We start from the raw sequence: 26474 nt of genomic DNA, 5'->3' as shown, positions 1-26474 counted from the left end.
TGAAGGCAATTAAATGCACAGATCTTAGGTACAGTTCAATCTTTGTTTTGAAAAATGCATGTGTTACAAACTTGCAACTAATAGACAGGCCCTGGAAGTTTAATGCATAGTATACCAAATATAGACAATGATATTATATTATAATCATCAGACCTGCTAGCAGTCTATATTTAATTATTCCAACCACAAAAGAAATGATCATTATTGATATGACATAGGTGCTAGCTGTCAATACAATGGCAATCATATTATAATATATAAATGTGTCAAATCAACATGTTATATCTTTTTTTTAAAGTTTATTTATTTATTTTGAAAGAGAGAGTGAGTGTGTGAGCAGAGGAGGGACAGAAAGAGAGGGAGAGAGAGAATCACAAGCAAATCCTGTGCTGTCAGCGGAGAGCCCGATGAGAGGCTCGATCCCATGAATGAGGAGATCATGACCTGAGCCAAAATCAAGTCAGATGCTTAACTGACTGAGCCACCCAGGTGCCCCAACATGTTGTATATCTTAAATTCACACAATGTTATATGTCAAATATATTTTGAGAAAAAAAGAGAACATCTAAAAAAAAAAAAAAAGGAAAAATGCATATGCTAACGTAACCCCTACCCCATCAGGACACAGAACATTTCCAGAAAGTTCCCTCAAGCCTTTCCCAGTCAGCCAGCAACCCTGATCTATTTTGCATCATCATAGATTGATTTTGCCTTTAGTGATGATTTTTGATAAACAGAAGCTTACAAATTTTAAGAAGTCCAATATATATTTTTTTCTTTTATGGTCAGTACTTTTATGTCATGTTTATTGACAAATATTTGCCTGCTCCAGAATCATAAATTCCCTTATAATTTCTTTATGGTTTCTGCCTTCATATTTAGGTCTATGATCCATCTGGAACTAATTTGTGTGTGTGTGTGTGTGTGTGTGTGTGTGTGTGTGTGTGGTGTGAGGTAGGAATCAAGGTTCTTCCCGCCCCCGCCCCATACATATATCCAGGTGTTCCAGTAGCATTTATTAAAGAGATCTTTCTTTTATCATTCAACTGACCCCGTGCTACCAGCGCAGAGACCAACGCAGGGCTCAATCCCGCAAACCATAAGATCATGACCAGAGCTGAAGTAAGATGCTTAACCGACTGAGCCATCCAAGTGCCCCAACATGTTGTATATCTTAAATTTATTAATCTAAATTTACATAAATTGTATTTGTCCCTTTGTCATAAGTCTAGTGACCATACAGGCAAGGTCTGTTCCTAGACTCTATTTGGTTCCATTTGATTCCTTTTTATCAGCAATTAAACATGGTCAGGTCTCCCTGCTGCCTAATCCCCTCTGACCCTCCCTTAACTCCATTCTCTCCTTTCAACTCTCTACTTCAAAACAAAGCTATTTTAACAGTTCACCATTTTCACCCCTCATCTCCCACTTTCTTCCGCAATCCCTTCCCAAGGTTGGCTCTGTCACACCCATAAAACAGCTCCCTCCTGGTTCACCAATGACCTTTTGCTGATTAATCCAATTCATCTTGCCTTTTGCCCCACGTGGCCACAGCCTTTGACAGCGGTTTCCACCTTCCAGTCCATGGATCCCTTTTCCCTGTTCTGTGACTTGCACTCTTGATTTTCTTCCTATCTCTTCAGCTACTCCCATCTCTTGCTACTCTCCCTTTTCCATCCCTAAGGTCAGGGCTCCTTGAGGCTCAGTCCCAGGTCCTCTTCTGTCTCACTTCCCACATCCTCATCTGGGGCACTCATCTCCTCCCACGACTCAAATCACCCTCCACGGTGAGGGTTATCCACTCTGGCTGCACATTAGAATCCCCTCTGAACTATGGGGAAATCCCAGTGCCAGGTAGAATCCTCAGAGGTTTTATTGGTCTAGAGGTGGGGCCCAGGATTTGGTATCTTTCAAATGTTTCCAGTCTTCATTCTGAACCACTAAGAAGTATTGAGATCTGCTAGTGATGCCCAAATCCTTCACTCCAGCATGTCTGTCTCCACATAACGCCACCCTGCAAACTCAGCTCAAATCTGAGCTCACCTTCCTCTCCTTTCCAAACTCACACCCCAGCAGCATTTACTTGAGTTAGAAACCCAGGGGTTATTTTTCGTTCCTCAGCTTCCCTCACTTCAGACATCCTCGTGGCTAGCCAAGTGTTGCTAAATTCCTCCCCAGACAATTCACCTTTTTCCACCCCTGTGCCTACTACAAGCTGAACGTTAGGGGCATGGGGGTGAGCAGAGCAGACTTCCTGCCTTTATAGGACTTACAGTTTAGTAAAAGATGAGTGGGAATGGGAGTGAGTGAGTGAATCAACAATCATGTATTTAATCTCCCTGACATGGTCCTGAACATCGCCCTTGCCTCCCTGGTCACTTGGTGTAATTTGTACGTTTATTTTTTACAGCTTTATTAAGGTTTGATGGACATATATTACCAGCATGTACATTAACAGGCACAGTTTGTTATGTGTTGACTTATATACACCCATGGATGTGGGTGTATGATCTGATGGGATCAGCATCACATTTCAGATAACGAACACATTCATCACGCCCAACAGTTTCCTCCTGTCCCGTAGTAATCTCCCACTGCTAACCTCCCACCAAGTCCCCAGACAACTCGCTATAGATTTGCTTGAATTTTCTAGAATTTTATATACTTTTTTTTTTTTTGGTCTGGCTTCTTTCATTCAGAATGATTATTTTCAGATATATCCATATTGTAGCAGGTATCAGTAGTTCATTCCTTTCATTCCATCAGAGGAATATGATTATACCTCTATTTGTTTATCCATTTACCCATTAATGGACATTTGGATTATTTTCAGTTTGGGACTCTTACAATTAAAGCTGCTATGAATATTCATATACCGTGTGTGTGTGTGTGTGTGTGTGTGTGTGTGTGGATAGATGCTTTCATTTCTCTTGGGAAGTACCTGGGAGTAGAATGGCTGGGTTCTGTGGTGGGAGTATGTTTAGCTTGTTAAGGAACTGCCGCACTATTTCCCAAAGTTGTTTCATGTTTATACTCCCACCAGCCATGAATGAGAGTTCCAATTTTTAAACTGGGTTGTTTGTCTTCATACTGAGTTGTAAAATCTCTTCATATATTCCAGATACAAGCCCTCTGTTGGCTATATTTTACAAGAATTCCAGTCTGTGCCTTTCCTTCATCATTTTCTCAATAGTGTCTTCGAGGAGCTAAAGTTTTGTATTTTAACAGCGTCTAGTTTATTGATTTTTTCTTTTATTATTTGCGCTTTTTAATATTGTATTTCAGAAATCTTTGCCAAACTCAAGTGGTAACTAGGACTTTCTCCCCCTAGGTTTTCTTCCAGAGTTCCATAGTTTAGCAATGACAGGTCTGTGATCCATTTTGAATTTATTTTTGTGTATGGTGTGAGGTAGGGGACTTCTACCGGTCTTACTCCTCCTCTAATCCACACTGTAGGGTGGTTTGGCCAACATTCAAATCTTACCATGTCACTCCCCTGCTTAAATGGTCTCCCACAAGGCAAACCAACCAGCTGCAGCTGTGTAGGTGCCTCGGCTCACAGCTGGCCTTAGCTGACCTCTCCAGTCTTTATCTCCTTGTTCCGTGACCACCAAAAGCTACTTCTCAGATATCGAATGTTCCTCCCTCGCCCCTGGGTTTGGCACATGCTGTTCCTTCTGCCTGGATGCACACTCCCCCCACAACCCCATCTTCCCTATCACCATAAACCTCTGGTGTTTCTTGTGGGTCCTTCCCAGATTAACTTAGACATTGCCTCCTCCCCCTGGAGCCTTGGACAGGGTTCAAATGATGCCTCTGAGCCCCCAAATTGTGCTGATACACTGCTGGTCGCTGGAATCATAATTATCTAGTTATCTGCTTGTTTGTCCCTCACCCAGCTCCTTCAGGGCAAGGACAGGTTTCCCTCATTCAAGACATGAGTCAAAGTATTTAACAACCTCTCCAGGACACACTGGCTGAAAATCAACCCGGCCTTGGGGTGTTTGGGTGGCACAGTCGGCTAAGCATTCAACTCTTGACTTCAGCTCAGGTCATGATCTCAGGGTTCGTGAGATCGAGCCCCGTGTCGGGCTCCATGCTCTCGGTGCAGAGCCTCCTTGGGATTCTCTCTCTCTCCTTCTCTCTCTGCCTTCCCCCACCACCCTGCTTGTGCTCTCTCTCTCTCTCTCTCTCTCTCTCTAAATAAAATAAACTAAAAAAGAAATTGAAAATCAGTCTGGTCTTTATCTGTGTTCTCGGTGGCACGAAGGAGGCCTGGTCTGTTGTGGCGTGAACGCCCCAGGCATTATGCCTGCACACCGTCCCCTCCACCTGGGCATTTTGCTCCTAGGCACACTGACCTCATGTGTGCTCCCTTGGGGGCGGGGAGGAGGCCTTTGGGAAAAGGAGGAGCTGGGGCTGGAGAGGGCTGCAAAAGCGGAGGTTTGGGCAACGCAGGTTGTGGAGGTTGAGGAAGAACGGGCCCAGGACCTCAGTTTGGGGTGGGTTTCGGGGCCTGAGTCGGGGCACAGGGGGGAAACCCTGGGGAGGATCTGTGATTCAGGAGCTCCGGGCCCCAGGCAACTTCAAGGCTTTTGCACGGTCCTGCCAGCTCCGGCCAGGCAAGGGGGTGAACCTGAGGTCACCCCAAGCCTCTTGCTTGCTCTCTCAAACAGCCGCCTACCACAGGGGACCCGGGAGGCCAAGTCAATAACGTGAAACCATAAAATGTCGAAGGCGTTGAAAGTTTGGACAGAGGAGCAGACGCAGCAAATGGGGCCTTTTCCCAGGCAGCTCGTGTGGAACAAGCAAAACAGATTTATGAGCGTCTGGTGGACACGGAGTTGTGGGGGTTGGGGTGGGCGCTGGCCCGAGACGCGGATGTTTCTAGCGCACAGGGCAGATGATAAATGAGAATTAATTGCACAGGTCCCATGACCATGATTTAATATGCACGAAACTCTGCCTCTTCCTTTTGTGTGCTTTGTTACAGTGTCATTTGGAGGAACATAAATGTATTTATCGGCGCTTTTGTGGGCTCTCCCAAGGCCTCCCAGTCCCCACTCAGTCCTCTGTTCTCCGAAAGGCAGACAATCAGAGAGAGATATTGGCCTCTGCGTGTGTATGGGGAGAGGGGGCTGCAAGCCCGTCCTTGGCTGGGATTGTGGGCTCCCATGTAGCTGCATGGCCTGCCTTGGGGTCATGGAGCACATCTCATTCTTGCTCTAGACTCTGGACCGTCCGTGAGGCTTCGAACGTGCACGTGTACGCGTGTGTGCACCCTTGAGCTTTTCCTGAGTGCCAGACTTTGCCATAGGGAGGACCGAGGAGCTTGGCTGTTTGGAACCATCCCTCCCTCCAGCCTGTCTCTCGGGGATCAGCTGCTTTGTGGGGGTATGGTTTTCCTGACACCCTCGGCAGCTTCTTACCTTCCAGCACGGTCCAGGAAAGATGATGCATCCGTTTCTCAGATGCCCTTGGCTGGTGTGGAACAGGTGGAGGCTTCTCGGGTTCCAAGGCAGCCTTGAGACGTGGGAGGAACAGAGATTGTCTGGGCCTGGTCACCTCAGCCTCTTTGGGTCCTGACGGGAGCCCCTGTCCACCCAGGTTAGTGGAGATGGGTTGATCAGAGTCAGAGAGCCTGGGAGGTGGCTGCCTCTTCGGGAGCTGCACGTCCTTGGGCTGACCCTTCTCCCTCCCCAGGGCATCCCTGAGCCACCCTGCCTCAGTCACAACCACCCCAACCACCAGCACCTCGGCCAGCCCCAGAGGGCCCCGGGCTGGTCCCCAGTCTCCAAAGCCCTGGGCCCAGTGCGGGGGGAAGCCGCAGGGGCCCCAGGGGCTCAGAGGCCGCAGCTCTGGGGGCTGGAATCCTAGGCAGGTGGCCGGGGACCTGGTGTCTTCGAGGAGCTTACTTACAAACCCTCCGGGCCTGCCGTCTGGAGTCTCAGGCAGCAGTCGTCTGATTGCCACTGTTTGCTTCTGGAACTCCAGTCCTGACGGAAGGGAGTGTGTTTGGGAAGTGTTAGGCCGGGCTGTCAGCGCATCATAAAGGACGAGCAAGATCAACAAAGCCCCCGCCACCTTGCACACCACCCGGCTCTGCCACCGGGCGGTGTCCTCCCCGCCCCCCCCCCCCCCCCCCCCCCGGGCGCCCCCCCGGCCGGGGCGGCGGGGGGGGGCCCCCCCCCCCCCCCCCCCCCCCCCGGCCTGGGGATCTACAGCCTATTGGGGGCCTGGTGGGGAAACCTCAGCCCAGGGCCGCTCAGCTGCATGAGTACTCCAGCTCCCGAATTTCCCGAGGTGGGGGCACCAACTTTGGTCATCAAACAATCTAGGGTGAAGGTGTGACCTCAGGTAACCTGTCATACTGTCATACCAGGGTGTCTGAGAACTGCCCCAGTATTTTGCTTCTGGGTGGAGAGAAGAGATGCGCCGAGGGGCGCCTGGGGGCTCAGTGGGTTACCCGTCTGACTCTTGATTTCAGCTTAGGTCATGATCTTGCAGTCCATGGGTTCGAGCCCCGTGTCGGGCTCTATGCTGATGGGGCACCGGAGCCTGCTTGGGATTCTCTCTCTCCGTCTCTCTCTCTCTCTCTCTCTCTCTGCCTCTCCCCCACTCTCATTCTCTCTCTCTCAAACTAAATAAACTTCACAAAAAAAAAAAAAAAAAAAAAAAGGAAGCGACAAGCCTGAGTAGCAGCTTTGGGTCCCTTAATTGTCTCTAGGGACATCAAGGTGACTGCCATCACCATCGTATTTTGCTGTGAAAAACTCTAGGCCTCTGAGGATTTTCCTGTCCAGCCCAAGAGGTCTTTCACCAGAAGATTCGTGGAGGGACATCAGAGGACTTGCTAAATTTTACCTGTATGCTTACAGGTGCATTTTTCCGGGCAGAGCCTCAGAGGTCAACAACTGTAGCTCAGGGAGGGGAGGGACAGAGGGACGCACAGAGAGACAGGCCCCAGGTCTGCAGTGAGGGCTGAGCACAGCCCTTCTAGATGCCCAAAGGCGTGCCAAAGGAAAGTGAGAGGCGAATGAGGCCAAGGTCACACACACCTGTAAAGGAGAGAGCCGGCCTGGAAGCCTGGCCTGGAGGTCTGCGGGCTGTCTCTATCAGAGACAGAGCTACAGATGGCAGGCTCTGGGTGGTGTGTGTGTGTGTGTGTGTGTGCTCACACCCTCACGTGCAAGCCTCCCCACCCCCCCACGCACATGCACACACACATGCACATCCATGAACGCAAACCCCAACACACACACGCGTGCGCATCTGTGAGCACCCAGGGCACGCCCTGCCCCCCGCCCCCCAGCATGTGGCAGAAAGAGAGCAGGTTCCCACCCGGCACCCACCGGCCGAGCCCTCGCTCACGCCCGTGGGTGATAAGCTTTCCCACCACTGCTCCGGGCGGGTGAGGCTCAATGAAATGATGGATGAGAAGCCCGGGGGCCCAGGGGCCCAGGGCCCGGGCGACGAGCGAGGCCTCAGCAGGATGGCATGCAAACCCCGTCCAGACTGGGGCGTCACCCGGAATAAGATCATGAGGCAAACACGAGCAAGGCTGTAAACACGGGCAGACGATGGGGGAGACGGGCCCTGGGGCTCCATAAAGAGTGTCCAGCCCGCCAGAGCTCAGGGCCCGCTTGGCTCGGGGGCGGCCGAGGGGACGGACGGTGGGCGGGGGGCTGCTCCGGGCTTGGCCGGGACAGCCGTCTCGGGCCGCGGCTGGCCGGTCCAGCTCCGATTTGGCCGGGAAGCCTGGCCTCCGCACAATAAACAACAGATAAATCGCAATGTGTCTGGAACTGGTGGAGAGTGGGGCGAGGTGCACGGGGGTCACCAGAGGGCCTCTCTCCCTCCTTGGCAGCCTCCCCCTGGGAGGAGGGCCCGGCGCTCCAGGGGGACTCAGCCCTGGAGCCCCGAGAAACCGCTGGGGGTCAGGGGTGCTGGGACCAGAGACAGGATGCGTGGAGTATGTGGAGCCAGAGAGGGACTTTGAGGTGAATTTCCACCTGGAAAATTCCAAAGGAGTGTGAGGGCTCGGTGTTGGGTTGAAGGGCTGGAGGGCGGGGGCGGGGAGGGCCCCCCCCCCCCCCCCGCTCCTCTCCCCCAGCCTGCAAAGCCTCAGCTGCTCTGGGCACCCCCAGCCAGGGATTGGCCCCGAAGCACGGGACCCTCCCCTTTTCTAGAAGAGGAAGCGGAGACAGAGCAGTGAGGGCTTTGTCTTCCCGGCCTCTACCCTGCCTCCTCTTTGTGCACCCCCCCGGAACCCCTCCTTGGAGTCTCCCCCTCGCCCCCAGGCAACCTCATGCACCCGCTCCACCTGCTGAAAACCCCCTCTGGGGGCTGCATTCTGGAAACGTCCACCTGCACGGCCCCCAGGCTCCTTGTAGGCTCGGGCCCCAAAGGGCCCACTGCACTGCTCCCCTGCTGTGGACCTCACCCCTACTGCCCCAGCCAGAAGCCAGGGTGCTGGGCCTGACCCGCTCACCCTTCTCCACTACCGGGCCCATCAATTCCTCCTCCCCAGGTGGCCCTTCCTGTTCCCTCCCGTCTGCCCCCCACCCCCGGGCAGCTCGGCCTTCCGTTCCCCGTGGCTGACGCGGCGGCCAGGAGGTTCTGCGAGAACAACTTTGTTCCCCTCATTGGCTCCGCACAGTCTTCAGGACAAAAGCCCGTTCTTAGGGTGCCAGAGGGCCCACCTGGCCTGTCACTCGTCAGCCATTACCTTCTGTCCTCTACCACTGGACACCCACCCAGGCGACCTTTTGCAGGGCCTTGAATTTCGCCATGTTCCACCCGCCACCAGGTGCTCCTGGAATGTTCTGGCAACTCACCCCCTTCCCTAGTCTGAGCAGGAGTTATGGCCCTGCCCCAGGAAGCTGATATGAAGGAAGAGACTTGGACCTGCCCTGAGAAGTAAGTTAGTCTAAAGGGGGAGACACAGTCATACTCTGCAAAGGGTTTGAGGGGGGAAGGCACAGCCTTGGCTCAAAAGTCTAGTCTGAGGGGGGCACGGGGCCTCCTCTGAGAAGCCCTAATCAGAGCAGGGAGCTGTCACCCTGCCCTGAGATCTGTGACCTGCGAGAGGATGTGGCCCTTCTCTGACAAGTCTGCATTCAACTGGGAAGGTCACTGGGTGTGGGCCTGCCCCCAGGACACCTTCAGTTCCGGGGAGGGCCTGTCAGCACCGGGTACAAGCCCGAATCCGCCTTCAGGCAGCCCGGGCCCAGGCGACGCCAGAGAGATGCCAAACACAGGGCCAGGCCCGATGACAGCGTTGGCCCTGCCAGCGGCTGTAGGGCCAAAGCTGGGCACATCCAATACTGGCCCCGCCGGCCTGCCGAGGAGCGCAGAGGGCAGGGGCACTGGGTGGCCTGTGGGTAGGAGGGGAGGCGGGCACCCCTGTTCCCCTAACCCAGGCAGCCCCTTGTCCCAGGGCAGAGACATCTAGGACCACTCTGCTGCCCTCACAGGCCCACCCGGCCACATCAGGGCGACTTCTGTGGGCAGAGGGGTCCCAAGTCCTTAGTTCTTGGAGTATAGGTCCCCAGTGGCCCACTTTGAACCAGAAGCTCCTTAGAGAACGCAGGGGTGGAGAGTCACTATCTGCCAAGCGCCCACCATGCGCTTTAGCAGCACCCCGGGGGGAAATGCCCGTGTAGGCTCAGATAGGGTGAGTGGTTTGCCCCAAATGCACAGCCAGGGGGTGGGAGAGCTTAAATTCAAATCCAAGCCCTCCCACGTACCAGGCTGCCTCAAAACCTCCTTGGAGGGGGTCGGGTCTCCCCTATCAGACACCAATAACTTGTGCCTCTCCTGGGTCCCATCAACTGGTCCCAGACCCTGTGGCTGCACACAGCTTGAATACGTAGTCCAGTCTTCAAAGAACACCCCAACAGTACCAAATGCAGGAATGAATGAAGGAATGCATTCCTTGTGTCTCCTCTCCGGGCCAGATCCCACACAGGCCACTGGGACCACAGAGAGAAAGAAACAGGGTTGATTCCTGACTTAAAAAAAAAAAAAAAAATTATGTTTATTTATTTTTGAGAAAGAGAGAGCGAGCAAGTGGGGGAGGGGCCGAAAGCGAGGGAGGCACAGAATCCGAAGCAGGCTCCAGGCTCTGAGCTGTCAACACAGAGCCTGATGTGGGGCTCGAACCCATCAACCGTGAGATCGTGAGCTGAGCCGAAGTCAGACGCTTAACCGACTGAGCCACCCAGGCACCCCTGATTCCTGATTTTCGTGAGGACAGCCTAGAACCCAAATCAGTGCCCCTGAGCATAATAGTCAACAAGCCATATGGGGTCACCGGGAGGGAGGGGCAGCCAGGGGGGAGCAGTCCACCCCTCAGGCCAGAGAGGGGAGTCAGCAGCATGCTTCATGGGGTGGGGGGGCATTCAGCCAAATCTTTGGGGAAGGATTTTCCAGGCCTAGGGCTGAGGAGATATTGCCAGACAGCCCAGACTTTCCAGGGGCCACACGTGTTTCACACAGGGAGACTGGGACCCAGGGAGCATGGAAGCCAGGGGCCTTGACGGCTGACTAAGGAGCTGGAACTTTCTCTGCAGTCAACAGGGAGCCAGGGAAGATGTAAGGCTCAGGGCGACACCCCCAGCTTGTCACTATTGTAAGCCCACAGTGATGGTCGATGAGGCTGGACAGGCAGGGTGGGCCTGGGGACAGAGGATGGTGAAGCGTTCCAGTAAGGGACGGGGAGGTTCGTGCTGGCACAACGGCCATGTGGCCGCCATTACAGGGCTGCCAGGACATTGGTGGGGGGAGAGGGGCTGGCAGGTTCGCTCGCTGAGAGAAGACACCCAGAGGAAGAGGGAGCGTGCTGGAGGGGAAGGTGGTTGGGTGCGTAGGCCTCAACTTTCCTCCTTGTACCTGGGCCCCAGCTCCCCCCTCTCACCTCAGATAGCTTTCCTCCAGGTGGGTGGTGGGCAGTGAGGGAATCCTTCACCCAGGCAGCCTGGAGCTAAACTCAGATGACAGGCTTGGCCAGAGGCGGGCTCGGAGGCCTGATGCCTCCCGTTCAGTGAGGCTGTGTGCCCACAGGCAGAACCCAGGCACCTACTCAGACCCCGCGGCTGTCATGGTGGGCTGCAGGGCCTGGGCCTGCTTTGGACGGGCACTGAGGCCTACTGGTGTGAGAATCTGTGCCAGGGCCATGGGGAAAGAGGGTGGTGGCCCCAGGAGCTTGGGCGTTCCAGCCGCCCACGGAGCAACAGGCAGCAGGCCCTGGCAGGGAGCAGGCTGGACTGTGGGTGGCAGGGAGCCCTGGCCCGCAGGCAGCTGGCTTTCTACTCCTCCCCGGACCACCATCCAGCTCATCACTTTTCCCCACGGGCCCAGACAAGTGGATGGAGACGCAGGGCTTTCGTGTGTGTCTCACGAGGGGGCATCAGACAGGCTTGGCATCTAGCCCCAGCCCTGCTCTGGCTCAGTACCTTGGGCAACTGACTGAACTTCTCTGAGCCCATCTCTCCACTCTGAAATGAAGAGATGAACTTGGCATCGTGCCTGGTCTCTGGTGGGGACTCACTGAAGAAGGGCAGCTGTAGACGAAGACAAAGCAGGCAGAGACCCCTGAGCGTGACTGCGGCACAGGAGGAAGGGTCTAGATCTCCTGCCAGAGATCCTAACGTTGTCGTCACTGTCTTGATTATTGCCTCCTAGAGGCCTCCTCTGGACAGGGGTCCCGGGCCTCTGGGACCAGTACAAAGAGCACAGGAAGGGGGGGAATGTCCAGACTCCCCTTGACCACCCCTTGACCACCAGTCTTCATGACATTAGAAGGTTTTGCTGAGGGTCAGAAAAACATCACCAGCCCAAGGTGGCAGGAGGGAGGGGAGCCCAGTTCTGGCTGTGGTTCCACCCTTACCTGGCCTTTCTCTGGCTTTAGTTGTCCTTTGTACCCAGTGGCCGGGCATCCAGCTTCTTTGACCCCACACAGGCCACTCCCCTTCGGTCTCCAACACTGCTTGCTCAGATTCCCATAACTGGGATGCCCTCTTCCTCTTCTCTGGTGTTCCGAGCCCTCCTGGGGCCCCAGCACTCGCCCAGTCCCGGGATCCTTGCCCCAAAGCAGCCCAAGTACTTTTCACTGAGTCCCACAGCCGGGTTTGGGCCTGTACATTCCCTCTCAGCCCAGCCTGATGGCCAGGGGCCCAATCTTCTCCCCTCTTTGGCTCAGGCCATGCGCTTCAGGGCAGGAAGTGGGCCTTGGTGTCCCCATGTACCCCTCGCAGCCTGGGCACGTGACCCCAAGCAGTTCTCCCCCCTGATTCTACCCCCACCAGCTCTGCGTCCCCCTCTGTAACGGGGGGCGACACTGCCCCCGTGTGCCTCGTGCACAGGTAAGAATTCGAAGTAAGTGCTGTCCGTGGATGTTCTCAGTGAATCCTCATTGCGGTCCTGGGAGGTAGAGTCTGTCGTTTATTCCCTGTTCATAGGTGAGGCGATGGAAGTTTGACAGAAGCAGTGAGTGGCTTCCCCAAGGGCTCAGAGCCGGTGAGAGAGGGAGCCGGAAATGCACCCGGGACAGCAGACAGGGCGCCCCGCTGGGCCGCGCTGCCTTAAGGGAGCAGAGGCTGTGCACATACTGTGCACCCTGTCGAGCTCTCCGCGGGGAAAGGGAGGGTCGCTCTTGTCATCTGACCTGTGGGAGAGGGAATCAGTGACTTACGGAAGCCACGCTGAGCCCATGGCACAGCCAGAGCGCTGACCCCCACTTCAGGCTCTTCCCCTACCTCGGGACCTCCCATTTCCTTGAGTCACATGTGACGACAAATCTCCTTGGCTCCAGAGCGCGTGCATCAGGTGGCTCCGACCATGATCTGCCCACAGAGTCTTAGGTGTTGGCTGCATGGGCACCGAGCCAGTCGGCCCCGACCTCTCCACCACCAGGCCACCATCACCGCGCAAGGCAAGAGTCCCAGTTTACAAACGCATGAGCCCAGAGGCAGCCGGGACACGCGGTTCTGGCCACACCCCGCATCTCAGATCACCTCTTCAACCAGAGACATGCCTGTTTGTTAAGAAACGTCTAGGGGCACCTGGGTGGCTCAGTCGGTTAAGCGGCCGACTTCGGCTCAGGTCACGATCTCGCGGTCCGTGAGTTCAAGCCCCGCGTCGGGCTCTGTGCTGACAGCTCAGAGCCTGGAGCCTGTTTCGGATTCTGTGTCTCCCTCTCTCTGACCCTCCCCCATTCATGCTCTGTCTCTCTCTGTCTCAAAAATAAATAAACGTTAAAAAAAAAAAAAAAGAGAAAGAAACGTCTAATGTGGGGCACCCGGGTGGCTCAGTCAGTTGAGCATCTGCCTCTTGATTTCGGCCCAGGTCACGATCTCATGTTTGTGGGATCAAGCCCCGGGTCAGGCTCTGCGCCGACCGTGGAGTCTGCTTAAGATTCTCTCTCTCCCTCTGTCTCTCTGCCCCTTCCCTGCTTGCACTGTCCCCACCCCCCCCCCAAAAAGAAATGTCTAATGACGTCAGGGGTCCGACCTGAGAGCTGGGTGGGGGATGATGAACTTGGTAGAGGTGAGGGTGGAGGTACATTTGGAGGTGAAGGTAGAGGTGAGGGAGGAGGAAAAGATAGGATGGAGGAGATATCAGTGGTGACGGTGACACTGCTGTGGCGAGTGATATTGGAGGCAACAGTAACAGAATAACAGCTGGAGAACTGCTGAGAGCAGCTCTTGCTTGACTCAGGCCCCGACCCTGAACATGGCTGCTCGTGCAGCCACAGATTTCACTTCAGTCTCAGGAGCCCCTCTCACCAGTGTCACTGATGAACATTTGGCTCCGGGTAGGATAAGGGGCAGTAAGGGGACCCAGTTGCCTCCGAGGCATTCGCTAATGTGAACAAAACATCAGGCGTGAGTCAGGCAGCTGATGAGGTGAGGGTTCCCAATCCAGGAAGAGGCCCAGTGCCTGGGGCGGGGAGGGGGGGGCGGGGGGCAGACAGTTGGGAGGTAACCTGGGGACAGCCCCTTCCGTTCCAGAAAGGAAGCGAGGCCCAGGCCGCAGTCATGCATGATAGCAAAGGCATTACTGAGTGCATGTGGAACGGCCCTGGGCTCCCGGGCTATCAAGAGAAGGAGGCCAAGCCCAGCAGAGGGTCTGCTGAGGATGACACTGGGACAAGAAGGCTCCAGGTGCGGTCCGAGCGTGCGCTCTGGGGCGGCCCCTGGGCTTTCCAGCATCTTTGGCAAGCGCCCGCAAATCCCTCCTCTGTGGTCATCATCGACACGCGAATACTGCAGGCCCGCCATGACCAGGCCTCAAGCTTTTCCATTACCCACGGGCGTCCTGCCCCACCCCGCCGCCGGCCGCAGTCCGCCGGCGCACCCACTGCTGGCCTCTGCCAGGACCCCCGGCGAGGGCCTGGCCTGGAAGAGCCTTGCCGGGGTGCCGGCCAGCCTTCCCAGTGTGCTGCCCGGGCAGTGGGCCTTGCCAGGTGTCAGACTCAATTTCCCGACCCTTCTTGTCCAGAGAACCAAACATCTCGTCCCTCCACCCAAGGCAGGTCCTCCCAGGCCGCTTCCTTGGCAGCACGAAGACCCCTGGGGGAAGAGGGGCCAGTCAGACTCACCAGCCAGGCGGGGGGTGGCGGGGGGAGCAGAATGCAGGAAGGTCATTCACCCCATTTGTCACCTACCTCTCAGTAGGCTGCCGGCCAAAAGGGAGGCAAGGTTGCTGGATGGAAGGGCCGGGGGGGGGGGTGGAGGGGCAGCTGCGGGCAGGGTGGATGGAGGTAATGGGGTGGGGGGACGCGGGGCCAGGGGGTCTGGAGACAGGGGTTCAAGCCCCTGACTCACCCTGTCCCGTGGGCAAGACGGGCCCAGCGTTCCGCTGGTAAATAAGGTCAGTGAGTAACAGGACTTTTGAGGTCCCTCCCACCTTCCATTAGTCAGCAAACCTCCCTCCCACAGCCAATCCCACGTCCCTTGCGCAGCTTTGCATTGGTTGTTGTTGTTGTTTTTAAACAACAGCTCTGTTGTGATAGAATTCACATACGGTATACTTCGCCCACTTAAAGTGTAAAACTCAATGGTTTTCAGCATACGCGTGGAGTTGTACGGCCATCTCCACAGTTAATTTCAAAACCTTTAATGGCCCCTTTAGCCACCACCAACACCCAACGCCCGATCCTTCCGAGACCCCTATCCCCCACCAGTCCTAAGAAGCTACTAATCTACTTTCTGTCTCTATAAACTTGCCTCTTCTGGACACTTCATGGAATCATTGCTCCTTTACAGAAGGAGGACACTGGGCAGACTGCCTGCCTGTTGCCCCCAAACCAGCTCCTGTCTGGGGCCCCCTACTGCCCCAGGCCCTGGGCTCCGCAACTGCCAGGCCTTTGGGCCGCAGACTCGTTCTGTTCCCTCCATCTGGCGCGAGTCCCATCTCTCTCTCCTTCTTGGTGACCCCTTTCCTTTTCTTCCCCCAACACTCACCAGCCAAACCCCTCTCCCGGGACCACTGTGACATTGCCCACTTCTCACTTCCTTCCCACGGTGGGAACAGTCCTAAAGTAAAAACCCAGTCCAATCACCCTGACCCAGCACAAAATCTTTCTACAAGCCTCCATTACCCTCAGGATACGGCCCGGACTTCTGCCCCCGCCCCAGTGTGTTCTGATCTGGATCCCCCTGATCAAAGGTGTGTGTTTGGGAGATGATTCCAAGAGACAGGAGGGAGGAGAGGGAAAGCACGAGAGCCCCAAGAAGGCTCTGGAGATCTGCTATAGGCAGCAGGGGCTCAATTCTACCAGAATCTCCGGGGATTGCACAGAATGCTACCCAGATTGGTCTGTTCCAGGGACAGGAGACGGGCATTTTTCTGGTGGCCCTCATCCCTCACGGGCCAGGAGAGGTAACCCCCATCCCCACATTCCAGGTTGTACATGCTGTCGGGCCAAGAGGGCCCCCAGCTTGGAAGGCTCGGACACAGAAAGATGCTGCAGTCAGTTCTCTTAGAGCACTCCACCCAGATCCCCTTTGCCAGGCTCTGCACCCACACTATGTGGGCTGTGGACCTTGGCCCTTCTCCAGAGAACACCCCTCAGCTGATGGGAATCATTAGCTTGGAAGCTGAGCAGCCTACAGTCCAGGATAAACTAAAATGGGGGCTCCCTTGCCTCGGGTAGGGGGTCAACACTGGGATGCAGTTTATGCTCCAGACCTTCCCTGTGGATCGGGCCGAGAACCGACTTTCTCTGAAGCCGCATTCTGCTTCCCCGTCTCAGGAAATCGTGGCACCTAATCCTTAACTCGGGCTCTGCTTCTGGGGAACCCAACAGAGCCAGGCACGTGTGTGCGAGGCAGGGCTGCTGACATCAGTCAGAGCCACCCACCAAAGCCGAGGGGGAAATCCTAGGCGGGCGGCTACACCAGATCCGCAGCTTCTGACCACAGAGGCCCGACACGTCTCTGTGTCTCCCCTCCTATCTCATTCCTCCCAGACTGCAGCCAAATGCAGTAGCGCAGGAGGAAATGTGTCCCTGGGGAAATGTGGGGCCCACCCCATGTCATGACTGTCTTACTTTGGTCTGGACCACAAACCTCACAAGGCCACGAGGACAAGAACTTGGCTGCACGTGGGCCTCGGAATAGAGTTAGAAGGGCAGACTTGGGGACCAACAGCCTCGGGCAGAGTCTGGCTGGGGGTGGCCCTGTAACTGGAAGGTCAGATTTGAAAAGGAGGGCAGAGGGTCCCAAAGGCAGGCATCAATCAGCCTTGAGGGGGGCCCATGAGGGAGTAGCAGTGTTCTCACATGACATTCAAAGTCCCGTGTGGGTGGGTGGATAGTCCAGGGAGCTGAGGGCCAAATACAGAGGCCGAGGAGGGGTGACTGGCTGGGGGTGGGTGGCGGAGACAGGGACTCAGGTCTGTCGCAGAAGGCTCAAGTCCCACAATCAGGGACGGCCCTGTGAGAATAAGGCCCGCACTCAGAGAGCAAACATGCGGTTAGATCAAGAGCCAGGCTGACTTGAGGTAAAGCCCCAGATGGATGGTCTAGAACTATTTAAGTCCCCCGGTCCCAGGGCAGGTCCAAATGGGCCCAAAGCCTGAGGTGGAGCTGAGCCCACCCGTGAGAGAACAAGAAAGAGGCTATCAGTACCAGGAAAGAGAGCTCCCCCTAGGTCAGGAGGCAGGTGGCCCAACTCTACACACCCAGCAAATTTGAATAAATGCCTGCTGACTGCCTAGCTCTCGTGTAGCCAATCAACAGCTCTGAGCACCAGTTATTGAACAGCACTCATGTTAGGTGATTTAAGGTCCTGTCCACGCGCTTAGCATCTCTTCTGGAATTGGGTGGATACTGGCTTTCTGCAGACACATTCAGGCTTCTGCCATAGCCTAGCACCCCCAGAACTAAAAGTACCTTGGGACCCAGGATCATGCCCACTGACCCTCTCAGGGAGGCCCGATGAAAGGGGGCTCCTCAGAGTAGAACCACATTTCCCCTCGGGTTACAGCTGAATGAATAAATGAAAGTATAAAACTCACCTGGTAAAGGTAAATATATAGTCAAATTCAGAATACTCTAATAATTTAATGGTGGTATATATATTACTTTTAACTCTAGTATAAAGGTTAAAATACAAAGGGCTTTAAAATAACTATACCTGGGGTGCCTGGGTGTCTCAACGGCTAAGCATCGACTCTTGATTTCGGCTCAGGTCATGATCTCACAAATTTGTGAGACAGAGCCCCACATCAGGCTCCAGGCTCAGCATGGAGTCTGCTTAGCATTCTCTCTCTTTCCCTCTCTGCCTTGCTTTTACTCTCAAAATAAATAAATAAATAAACTTAAAGAAAACACAGCTATACCTACAAGAATTTGTTCATGGGAACAATTCTATTTACAATAGCATCAAAAAGAATAAAATACTCAGGAATAAAGGTAGCTGAGGAGGTGAAAGATCAGTAGAGCGAAAACCGTAGAATACTGATGAAAGAAATTGAAAAAGACATAAATAAATGGAAAGATATCCCATGTTCATGGACTAGAAAACAACATTGTTGAAATGTCCATTCTATCCAAAGCAATTGACAGATTCAGTGCAATCTCTATCAAAATTCTAGTGACATTTTTCTTTTTTGCAGAAATAGAAAACACAATATTGGAATTCACATGGAATCATAAAAAAACACTGAATAGCTAGTGTAATCTTGAGCAAGAAGCTGGAGGCATGACACCTTTTGATTTCAAATTCTATTACAAAGTTATGGCAATCAAAATAATATGATACCAGCAAAAAGCCCAGACATATCAGTCAGTGAAACAGAGAGCCCAGAAATATGCCCTTGCATGTGTAGTCTACTCATCTTAGACAAAGGCTCCAAGGATACACACTGGGGAAAGGATAGTCCCTTCAATAAATGGTGTTGGGGAAAATTGGATATTTACATGCGAAAGAAGGAAGTTGGACTCTTAAACCCCACACAAAAACTAAACATAAGATCTGAAACTGTCGGGATGCCTGGGTGGCCCAGTCAGTTAAGTATCCAATTCTTGGTTTCAGCTCAGGTTATGATCTCACAGTTTGTGAGCTTGAGCCCCACATCAGGCTCTGAGCTGGCAATTTGGAGCCTGCTTGGGATTCTCTGTCCCCCTCTCTCTCTCTGTCCTTCCCCTGCTCATTCTGTCTCTCTCTCTCTCTGTCTTTCAAAAATAAAAAGTAAAAGGGCGCCTGGGTGGCGCAGTCGGTTAAGCGTCCGACTTCAGCCAGGTCACGATCTCGTGGTCCGTGAGTTCGAGCCCCGCATCGGGCTCTGGGCTGATGGCTCAGAGCCTGGAGCCTGTTTCCGATTCTGTGTCTCCCTCTCTCTCTGCCCCTCCCCCGTTCGTGCTCTGTCTCTCTCTGTCCCAAAAATAAATAAACGTTGAAAAAATAAAAAAAATAATAAAAAAAAATAAAAAGTAAAAAAAAAAAAACTTAAAAAAAAGATCTGAAACTGTAAAACTCTAAGAAGAAAACATAGGGGAAAGTCTTCTTGACATTGGTCTTGGCACCAAAAGCACAGACACCAAAAGCAAAATTAAATAAGTGAAGCTACATCACATTGAAGTTTCTGCACTGCAAAGGAATCAACCAACGAAATGAAAAGGCAACATACGGAATGGGAGAAAATATTTGAGAACCATATATCCAATAAGGGGTTAATATCCAAAATATACAAGGAGCTCATGCAACTTAATAGAAAAAAACAAAATGAAACAAAAATGAAAAACAAGGATCCTAACTTCAAAATGGGCAAAGGACCTGAATAGAGCTCTTTCTCCTCCAAAGAAGACATACAGATGGCCAACAGGTAAAAAAAAAAAAAAAAAAAAAAAAAAAAGGCTAAGAGGTATATGCATCATATGCATCATAATCAGTCATCAGGGAAATGCAAATCAAAACCACAATGTGATATGACCTTACGTCTGTTAGAATGGATATTATCAAAAAATTTTAAAATAACAATTGTTGGAGAGCCTATAAAAGAACCTATGGGAACCTATGGGGTGCCTGGGTGGCTCAGTCGGTTAAGCGTCCAACTTCGGCTGAGGTCATGATCTCCGGTTCATGGGTCTGAGCCTTGCGTTGGGCTCTGTGCTGACAGCTCAGAGCCTGGAGCCTGCTTCAGATTCTGTGTCTCCTTCTCTCTCTGACCCTCCCCCACTTGCACTTTGTCTCACTCCAAAAAATAAATATTTTTTTAAAAATTTTAAAATTAAAAGAAAAAGGAAAGGGAACCTTTGGCATGCTTGGGTGGCTCAGTTGGTTGGGCATCCAACTCTTGGCTTCAGCTCAGGTCATGATCTCACAGTTCATGAGATCAAGCCCCCCATTGGGTTCTGTTCTGACAGCGTGGGGCCTGCTTGGTATTCTGTCTCCCTCTTTCTCTCTCTGCCCCTCCCCTCTCTGCTCTCTATCTCCCTCTCAAAATAAATTTAAAAAATAAAAATAAACTTAAAAAAAAGAAAAAGAACACTTATACATTGTTAGTAAGGATGTAAGTTGGTACAGCCATTATGGAACACAGTATGGAGTTTCCTGAAAAAATTAAAAATAGAATACCGTATAATCCAGCAATCCTAATCTGGATAGCCATCCAAAGGAAATAAAATCACTATCTCAAAGAGCTACTGCACTCTCATGTTTATTGCAGCAATTGTCAAAGCCAAGATATAGAAACAAGTTAAGTGGCCACTGATGGATGTATGGATAAAGAAAATATGGCATATACATAATGGAATATTATCCAGCCTTTAAAAAGGAAGGAAATTCTGCTCCTTGTGACAATGCGGATAAGCTTGGGAGACATTATACTAAGTGAAATAAGCCAGACACAGAAAGAAAAATACAGTATATCATTTATATGTAGAACCTAAAAAAAAGTCAAACTGATATTAACAACAGAATGGTGGTTACCAGGGTCTCAGGGTTTGCTGAATTGAAGAGATGTTGATAAAAGAGTGCAAATCTTCAGTTATAAAACGAATGAGTCCTGGGGACATAATTTACAGTATGATAGCTATAGTTAATAATAACACATTGTATACTTGAAATTTGCTATGAGAGTAGATCTCAACTATCCTCATGTCAAAAAAAGTATAACTATGGGAGAGGATGGATATGTTAATGATCTTGATTATGGTCAATATTTCACAATGTGTACGTATATCAAAACATCATGGTGTGTATTTTAGATATATACAATTTTTATTTGTCAGTCATATCTCAGCAGAGCTAGGGGAAAAAGAAGAATTAACATCAGTTTTTCAAGAACTCATCCAAAAATAAGAGGCAACATTTCTCAACTCATTCTTTGAGGCCCTGATAACCAAAACCAGACAAAGACAATACAAGAAAAGAAAACTACAGACTAATAATCCTTATGAATACAGACACAAAAATTCTCAACAAAGTACTAGAAAAATGAATCCACTAACATACAAAAAGTATTATACTGTATGACCAAGTGGGATTTATCCCAGGAATGCAAAGTTGATCCAACATACAAAAATCAACTAAGTTGATATACCATATTAACAGAATAAAGGGCAAAACTACATAATCATCTAAATAGATCCAGAAAACGCGTTTGACCAAATCCAACACCCTTTTTATAGTATGCACATTCAACAAACTAGGAATAGAAAGGAGCTTTCTCAATTTGATAAAGAGCATCTATGAGACATTCACTGTTAACATCATACATAATGGTGAAAGCCTGAAAATTTCCCCCTAAAATCAGGAATAAGAGAAGGGTGTCTACCCTCACCACTTCTATTCAATGTTGTATTGGACATTCCAGTTAGGGCAATTAGGCAAGAGAAAGAAATAAAAGCATTAAAGTTGAAAGTATCAAGCAGAATTATCTCTGTGGGCAGATGACCGCATCTTGTACATAGAAAATCCTATGGAACAGGCAGACACACACACACACACACACACACACACACACACGCCCCTTTTGGAACTAATAAATTAACCAAGCTTGTAAAATATAAGAGAACTACTAACAAATCACTGGAAATGAATACTTCAAAAATGAAACTAAGAAAACAATTCTTCTCATCATATGCAAAAATTAGCTCAAGTTATCATAGATCTAAATGTAAGTGCTAAATCTATAAAATTCTTGGAAGAAAACATAGGTGCAAATCTTTATGACCTTGGAGGGGTGAAGGTTTATTAAATACAAGGTGAAAAACACAAGCAAAAATAGAAAAAAACAAATAAATTGGATTTCATCAAAATTTAAAACTTTTGTATATCAAAACACCATCAAGAAAGTGAAAAAGACAACCCACAGATTGGGAGAAAATATTTGCAAACAGTTTATCTAATAGAGGACTGGTTTCCAGAATATATAAACAACTCTTACAACACACTACTAAGAGATAAATAACCTATTTTTTTAATGTGAAAAGGATTTTAATAGACATTTCTTCAAAGAAGATGTACTTACAAATGGCCAATAAGCACATGAAAAGAAGTTCAACATCATTAGTCACTAAGAAAATGAAAATCAAAACCACACTATGATGTATCAAAACCACTGTGATGGCTATAATAAAAAAGAAAGACAATAAAAAGTGTTGACAAGAATATGGAGAAATTGGAACCTTCATACATTGCTGGCAGAAATATAAAATGGTGCAGCCACTCTGAAAAATAGTTTGGCAGTATCCTGCAAAGTTAAACATAGAGTTACCAAAGGAACAATTCTACTTCTATGTATATACCCAAGAGAATTGAAAACATATGCTCACGCAAATACTCAAACACAAATGTTCAGAGCAATGTTATTCACGATAGCCAACCTCATGCCCATCTACTGATGATTGGGTTAATAACATAGTATATCCATACAATGGAATAATATTCAGCTGTGAAAATGAATGAAGCTCTGATATGTGCTATAACATGGACTTTGAAACTTGGACTATGCACTTTGAAAACATCATGCTAAGTGAAAGAAGCCAGCCACAAAAGGTCACATATTCTATGATTCTGTTTATATGAAATATCCAGGATAAGCAAATCCATAGGGACAGAAAGTGGTTGCCAGGGACTGGGAGGAGGATAAAATGAGGAATGTCTGTTAATTGGTATGGGGTTTTGGGGGGGGGGGAATGAAAACGTTATGGTATTAGATAATGGTGATGCTCGTGTGACACAATGACTATATTAAAAAATGATTGAATTATACACTTGAAAAAGGTGAATTTTGTGGTATACGAATTATACTTCAATAAAAAAAGAAAACATAAGAAATCTGTGTCTATATCTACTAAAATTTGTATTTTATAGTCAAAGTTTCCAACAAGGAACAATTCCAGGCCCAAATGACTGGAACTGGTAAATTCCAACGGCTTCACTGGTAAATTCTAGTAAACAATTAAGGATGAGGTAATAGTTAGAGACTTTTAGAAAATATAAAAAGAAATACTTCCCAACTAATTTAATGAGGCCAGTGTTAACTCTGATGTGAAACCAGACAAAGATATTGCAAGGGCAAAAAATCCTCACAAAAATAGATGAGGGGTTAGCAAACCTTGGCCTCTGGGCCAAAAGACAGCCTGCAATCTATGTTTATTAAAACATAGCCACACCCATTAATTTACATATTGCCCATTGCTGCTTTCAAACCATGGTGACAGAGTTGAGTAGTTGTGGCACAGATTATATGGTCTGCAAAGCCTCAAATATTTACTACCTGACTCTTTTAGAAAAAGTTTACTGATCCCTGCTATAGGCCAATAGCTGTCATCAACAAAGATGTAAAAATCCTGTAGAAAGATTAGCAAATCAACCAAGAAATATCCAAAACAGATAAAACATTAAAATCAAGTGGAATTTATCCCAGAAATACAATGTTCATTTAAAAAAAAAAATCTGGGGTGCTTGGGTGAGCTCATTTGGTTAAGAGTCTGACTCTTGATATCAGCTCAGGTCATGATCTTACAGTTCGTGGGATCGAGCCTCAAGTCAAGCTCTGTGCAGGCAGTGGGGAGCCTGCTTAGGATTCTCTCTCTCCTTCTCTCTCTGCCCCTCCCCTGCTTGTGCTTTCTCTCTCTGTCTCAAAATAAATAAACAAACATTAAAAACTATATAAAAATATTTAACAATCAATGTAATACAACATATTAATGGAATAAAGGTTAAAAATGACACAGTCCTCTCAATAGTTGCAGAAAAAAACATTTGATAAAATCCAACATCCATTTATGATTAAAATACTTTGCAGCAAACTAAAAATAGAAGGGAAATTTTCCCATCCAGCATATAAGAAGTTTGGAAGTCACCACTCCGTCTTAACAAGTCGAAGGCTGAATAAACTGAAAAATCAACAACTCTTCTTAGATAAATCAGAGAAGTGAGGTCATGGGGAAAACTGCTGCCCCCAAAATTGCAGTGACAGATGAAGAACAGAGAATTTACAACTCACTGGAGCAGAAACCCATGAGCAGAAACCAGCAGGAACCAGTGCTGGGATAGGGAATTTCTGGAAGCTCAGTGTAGACGAGTCTGAGAGAGAAAAACTCCAGGGGGATCTAGTCACAGGGCAAACCCCTGCCCCCCCCACTGTTGTGACTTTTACCTCCTGGAGCTCTCCCAGTTTTTCACAGTGAATATCAGAGAAAAATTCTCTCCCGCTTCTGGCAGAGGGAGGGAAAACAAGCCATTATGAAATACAACAGAGCATTCTGTTCTTCTTAGCAAAGTCTGCCCTCACAAGAAACTGTCTAATCAGAGCCTCCCTTGCTGGGGATTTACCAGAGCCTCGCTGACTTGGGGAAAGAGAAATACCCAATGGCAGCCCCCTTTAGCTCCCCTGTCCCACCTAAATGGAATTAGATAATGATAATGGTTGCACAACTTGCAAATATACTAAAAACTATTGAATGGTATGCTTTAGAAAGGTGAATTTTGTGGTATGTGCATTATACCTCAATTAAAAAAAAATAGAAAGCCCAAAAAAGTCTGTGTCTACTAAAATTTATATATTATAGTCAAAACTTACTTCATAAATCTTTCACTTAGAATAATATCCAGAATATCAATCCTACAGTGTCTGCTCTCTGATTGTGATAGAATTAAAGTAGAAATCAAGAACAGAAAGACAGCTAGAAGATCCCCAAATACCTGGAGATTAAACAACATGCTTGTAAACAACGTACGGGTCAAAGAAGAAACCTCAAGAGAAATTAAAAAATACGTTGAACCAAATAAAATGAAAATGTCATTTATCAAAATTTGTGGGATGCAGCAAAAGTCGTGCTTAGAGGGAAAGTTATAGCACTGAATGTATTTAAAAAGAAGAAAGATCAAAAATCAATCAACTAAGCCTCCACCTTAGGAAACTAGAACAAGAAGAGCAAATTAAACCCACAGTAAGCAGAAGAAAAGAAATAATAAAAATGAGAGCAGAAATCAATAAAATTAAAAACGGGAAATTGATAGAGGAAATTAACAAAACAAAAAGCTGGTTCTTTGAAAAGATCGGTTGAACTGATAAGCCTCTAAACTAGGCTAATTAAGAAGAAGAGACAAAGGGCTCAAATTTAATATCAGAAATGAAATAGGAGACAGTTATATAGGTCTTATGGACATTAAAAGGATAATGAAGGGGTATTTTTTTCGACTCTTTGCCCACAAATTTGATAGCCTAGATGAAATGGATCGATTCCTTGAAAGACACAATCTGCCATAACTCACACGGGTAAGAAATAGAATATCTGAGTGGGCCTATACCTATTAAAGAAATTGAATCAAGAATTAATAACCTTTCCAAACGCAAAGCAGCAAACCTAAATGGGTTCCCTGGTAAATTCTAACCATGAGCTCCATTTGTTCAAGAGATAGAGAACCATTCCGGTTATCCATCTAATCATTTTCGGTAATTGTGGTTATTGAGGAATCAGTCCTGTGGGCTCCATTGGGATGTCTCCCATCACTACAACAGAACTGCTTGGGGCTGTGGCATGAGAGATTGGAGGAAAGAAAAGGGAAAAAAAAAAAAGGATTTCTCTCCTTTCTCTGAGCTTAGGAAGTCCCTTCCCTGCTCCTCGGGCCAGAGCTAGAAGGTTTCGCCTGGACGTCTCGCTGTTTATGCCAATGACCCTTTTTGGTTTCCAGCTGTATGTGCTTGGGCTGCAGGGTACCATAGAGCAAAAGAATTAGTAGACTCACCAGTGGTTCAGGGGTACTCCAAACTTTTGCCTTCCTTCCTTCCCAACGGTCTTGCTAATATTGACTTTTCATCGTCCTCGGATAGATCTTCCATGTATTCTGTCCAGGTTTCACAGCTGTATTCAGTAGGGGAGACAGGGTGGAGTATACAAACTCCATTTTACCCAGAACCGAAACCTAAAGATTTCTGGACACACACGAAAGCGGAAAGAATTAATTGCCAGCAGATCGTCTCTTCAACAAATATTAAAGGAAGTCCTCCAGACAGAAGAAAAATGATACCAGATGGAAATATGGATGTACATAAAGGAATGGAGAGCGTCAGAAATGGTCAGGACGTGGGGAAACGTAAGAGCCTTTTTTTTTCTTATTTTTTTTTTAATTTTTTTTTTCAACGTTTTTATTTATTTATGGGACAGACAGAGACAGAGCATGAACGGGGGAGGGGCAGAGAGAGAGGGAGACACAGAACCGGAAACAGGCTCCAGGCTCCGAGCCATCAGCCCAGAGCCTGACTGCGGGGCTCGAACTCACGGACCGTGAGATCGTGACCTGGCTGAAGTCGGACGCTTAACCGACTGCGCCACCCAGGCGCCCCTTTTTTTTCTTATTTTTAAAAACCTTTTCACAATATCATTGACTCACTCGAGCAAAAGTAATGACAACGTATTGTGGAGTTGGTCACATGCACAAGCACAATATATGACAGCGTGAGCACAAAGACTTAGAAGGGGAAAACCAGAAATATAATAATAGGGCAAAGTT

At 49.3% G+C, this 26474-nt stretch overlaps 1 protein-coding gene across 8 annotated transcripts in view; it reads right to left on the bottom strand.

Annotated features, from left to right (window-relative positions):
- Positions 1-25821, bottom strand: part of LOC121017737 (uncharacterized) — a 40957-nt gene extending 15136 nt beyond the window's left edge. Inside the window, exons 1-4 of one of the 8 annotated variants that reach the window (XR_005784876.1) lie at positions 14669-15105; positions 11457-12667; positions 5920-5996; positions 5430-5523 (exon numbers count right to left, since the gene is read on the bottom strand). Coding sequence is in view for 4 of the 8 variants with exons in the window: in XM_040456149.1 (XP_040312083.1) it covers positions 5215-5996; positions 11891-11939 (831 nt within the window). In the remaining 4 variants the exon portion in view is untranslated. Of the gene's footprint in view, positions 1-4917; positions 5997-11456; positions 13080-14668; positions 15106-25709 lie in introns of those variants that run through there. The other 7 variants (XR_005784877.1, XR_005784878.1, XR_005784875.1 and 4 more) reach the window with 7 other exon arrangements.
- Between the last annotated feature and the right edge of the window lie 653 nt (positions 25822-26474).

This window comes from Herpailurus yagouaroundi, unplaced genomic scaffold (assembly GCF_014898765.1).
Source record: "Herpailurus yagouaroundi ecotype Mexico unplaced genomic scaffold, PumYag 216, whole genome shotgun sequence".
NCBI classification, from domain to species: Eukaryota; Metazoa; Chordata; class Mammalia; order Carnivora; family Felidae; genus Herpailurus; species Herpailurus yagouaroundi.
This window is presented reverse-complemented; position numbering and strand designations above follow the sequence as displayed.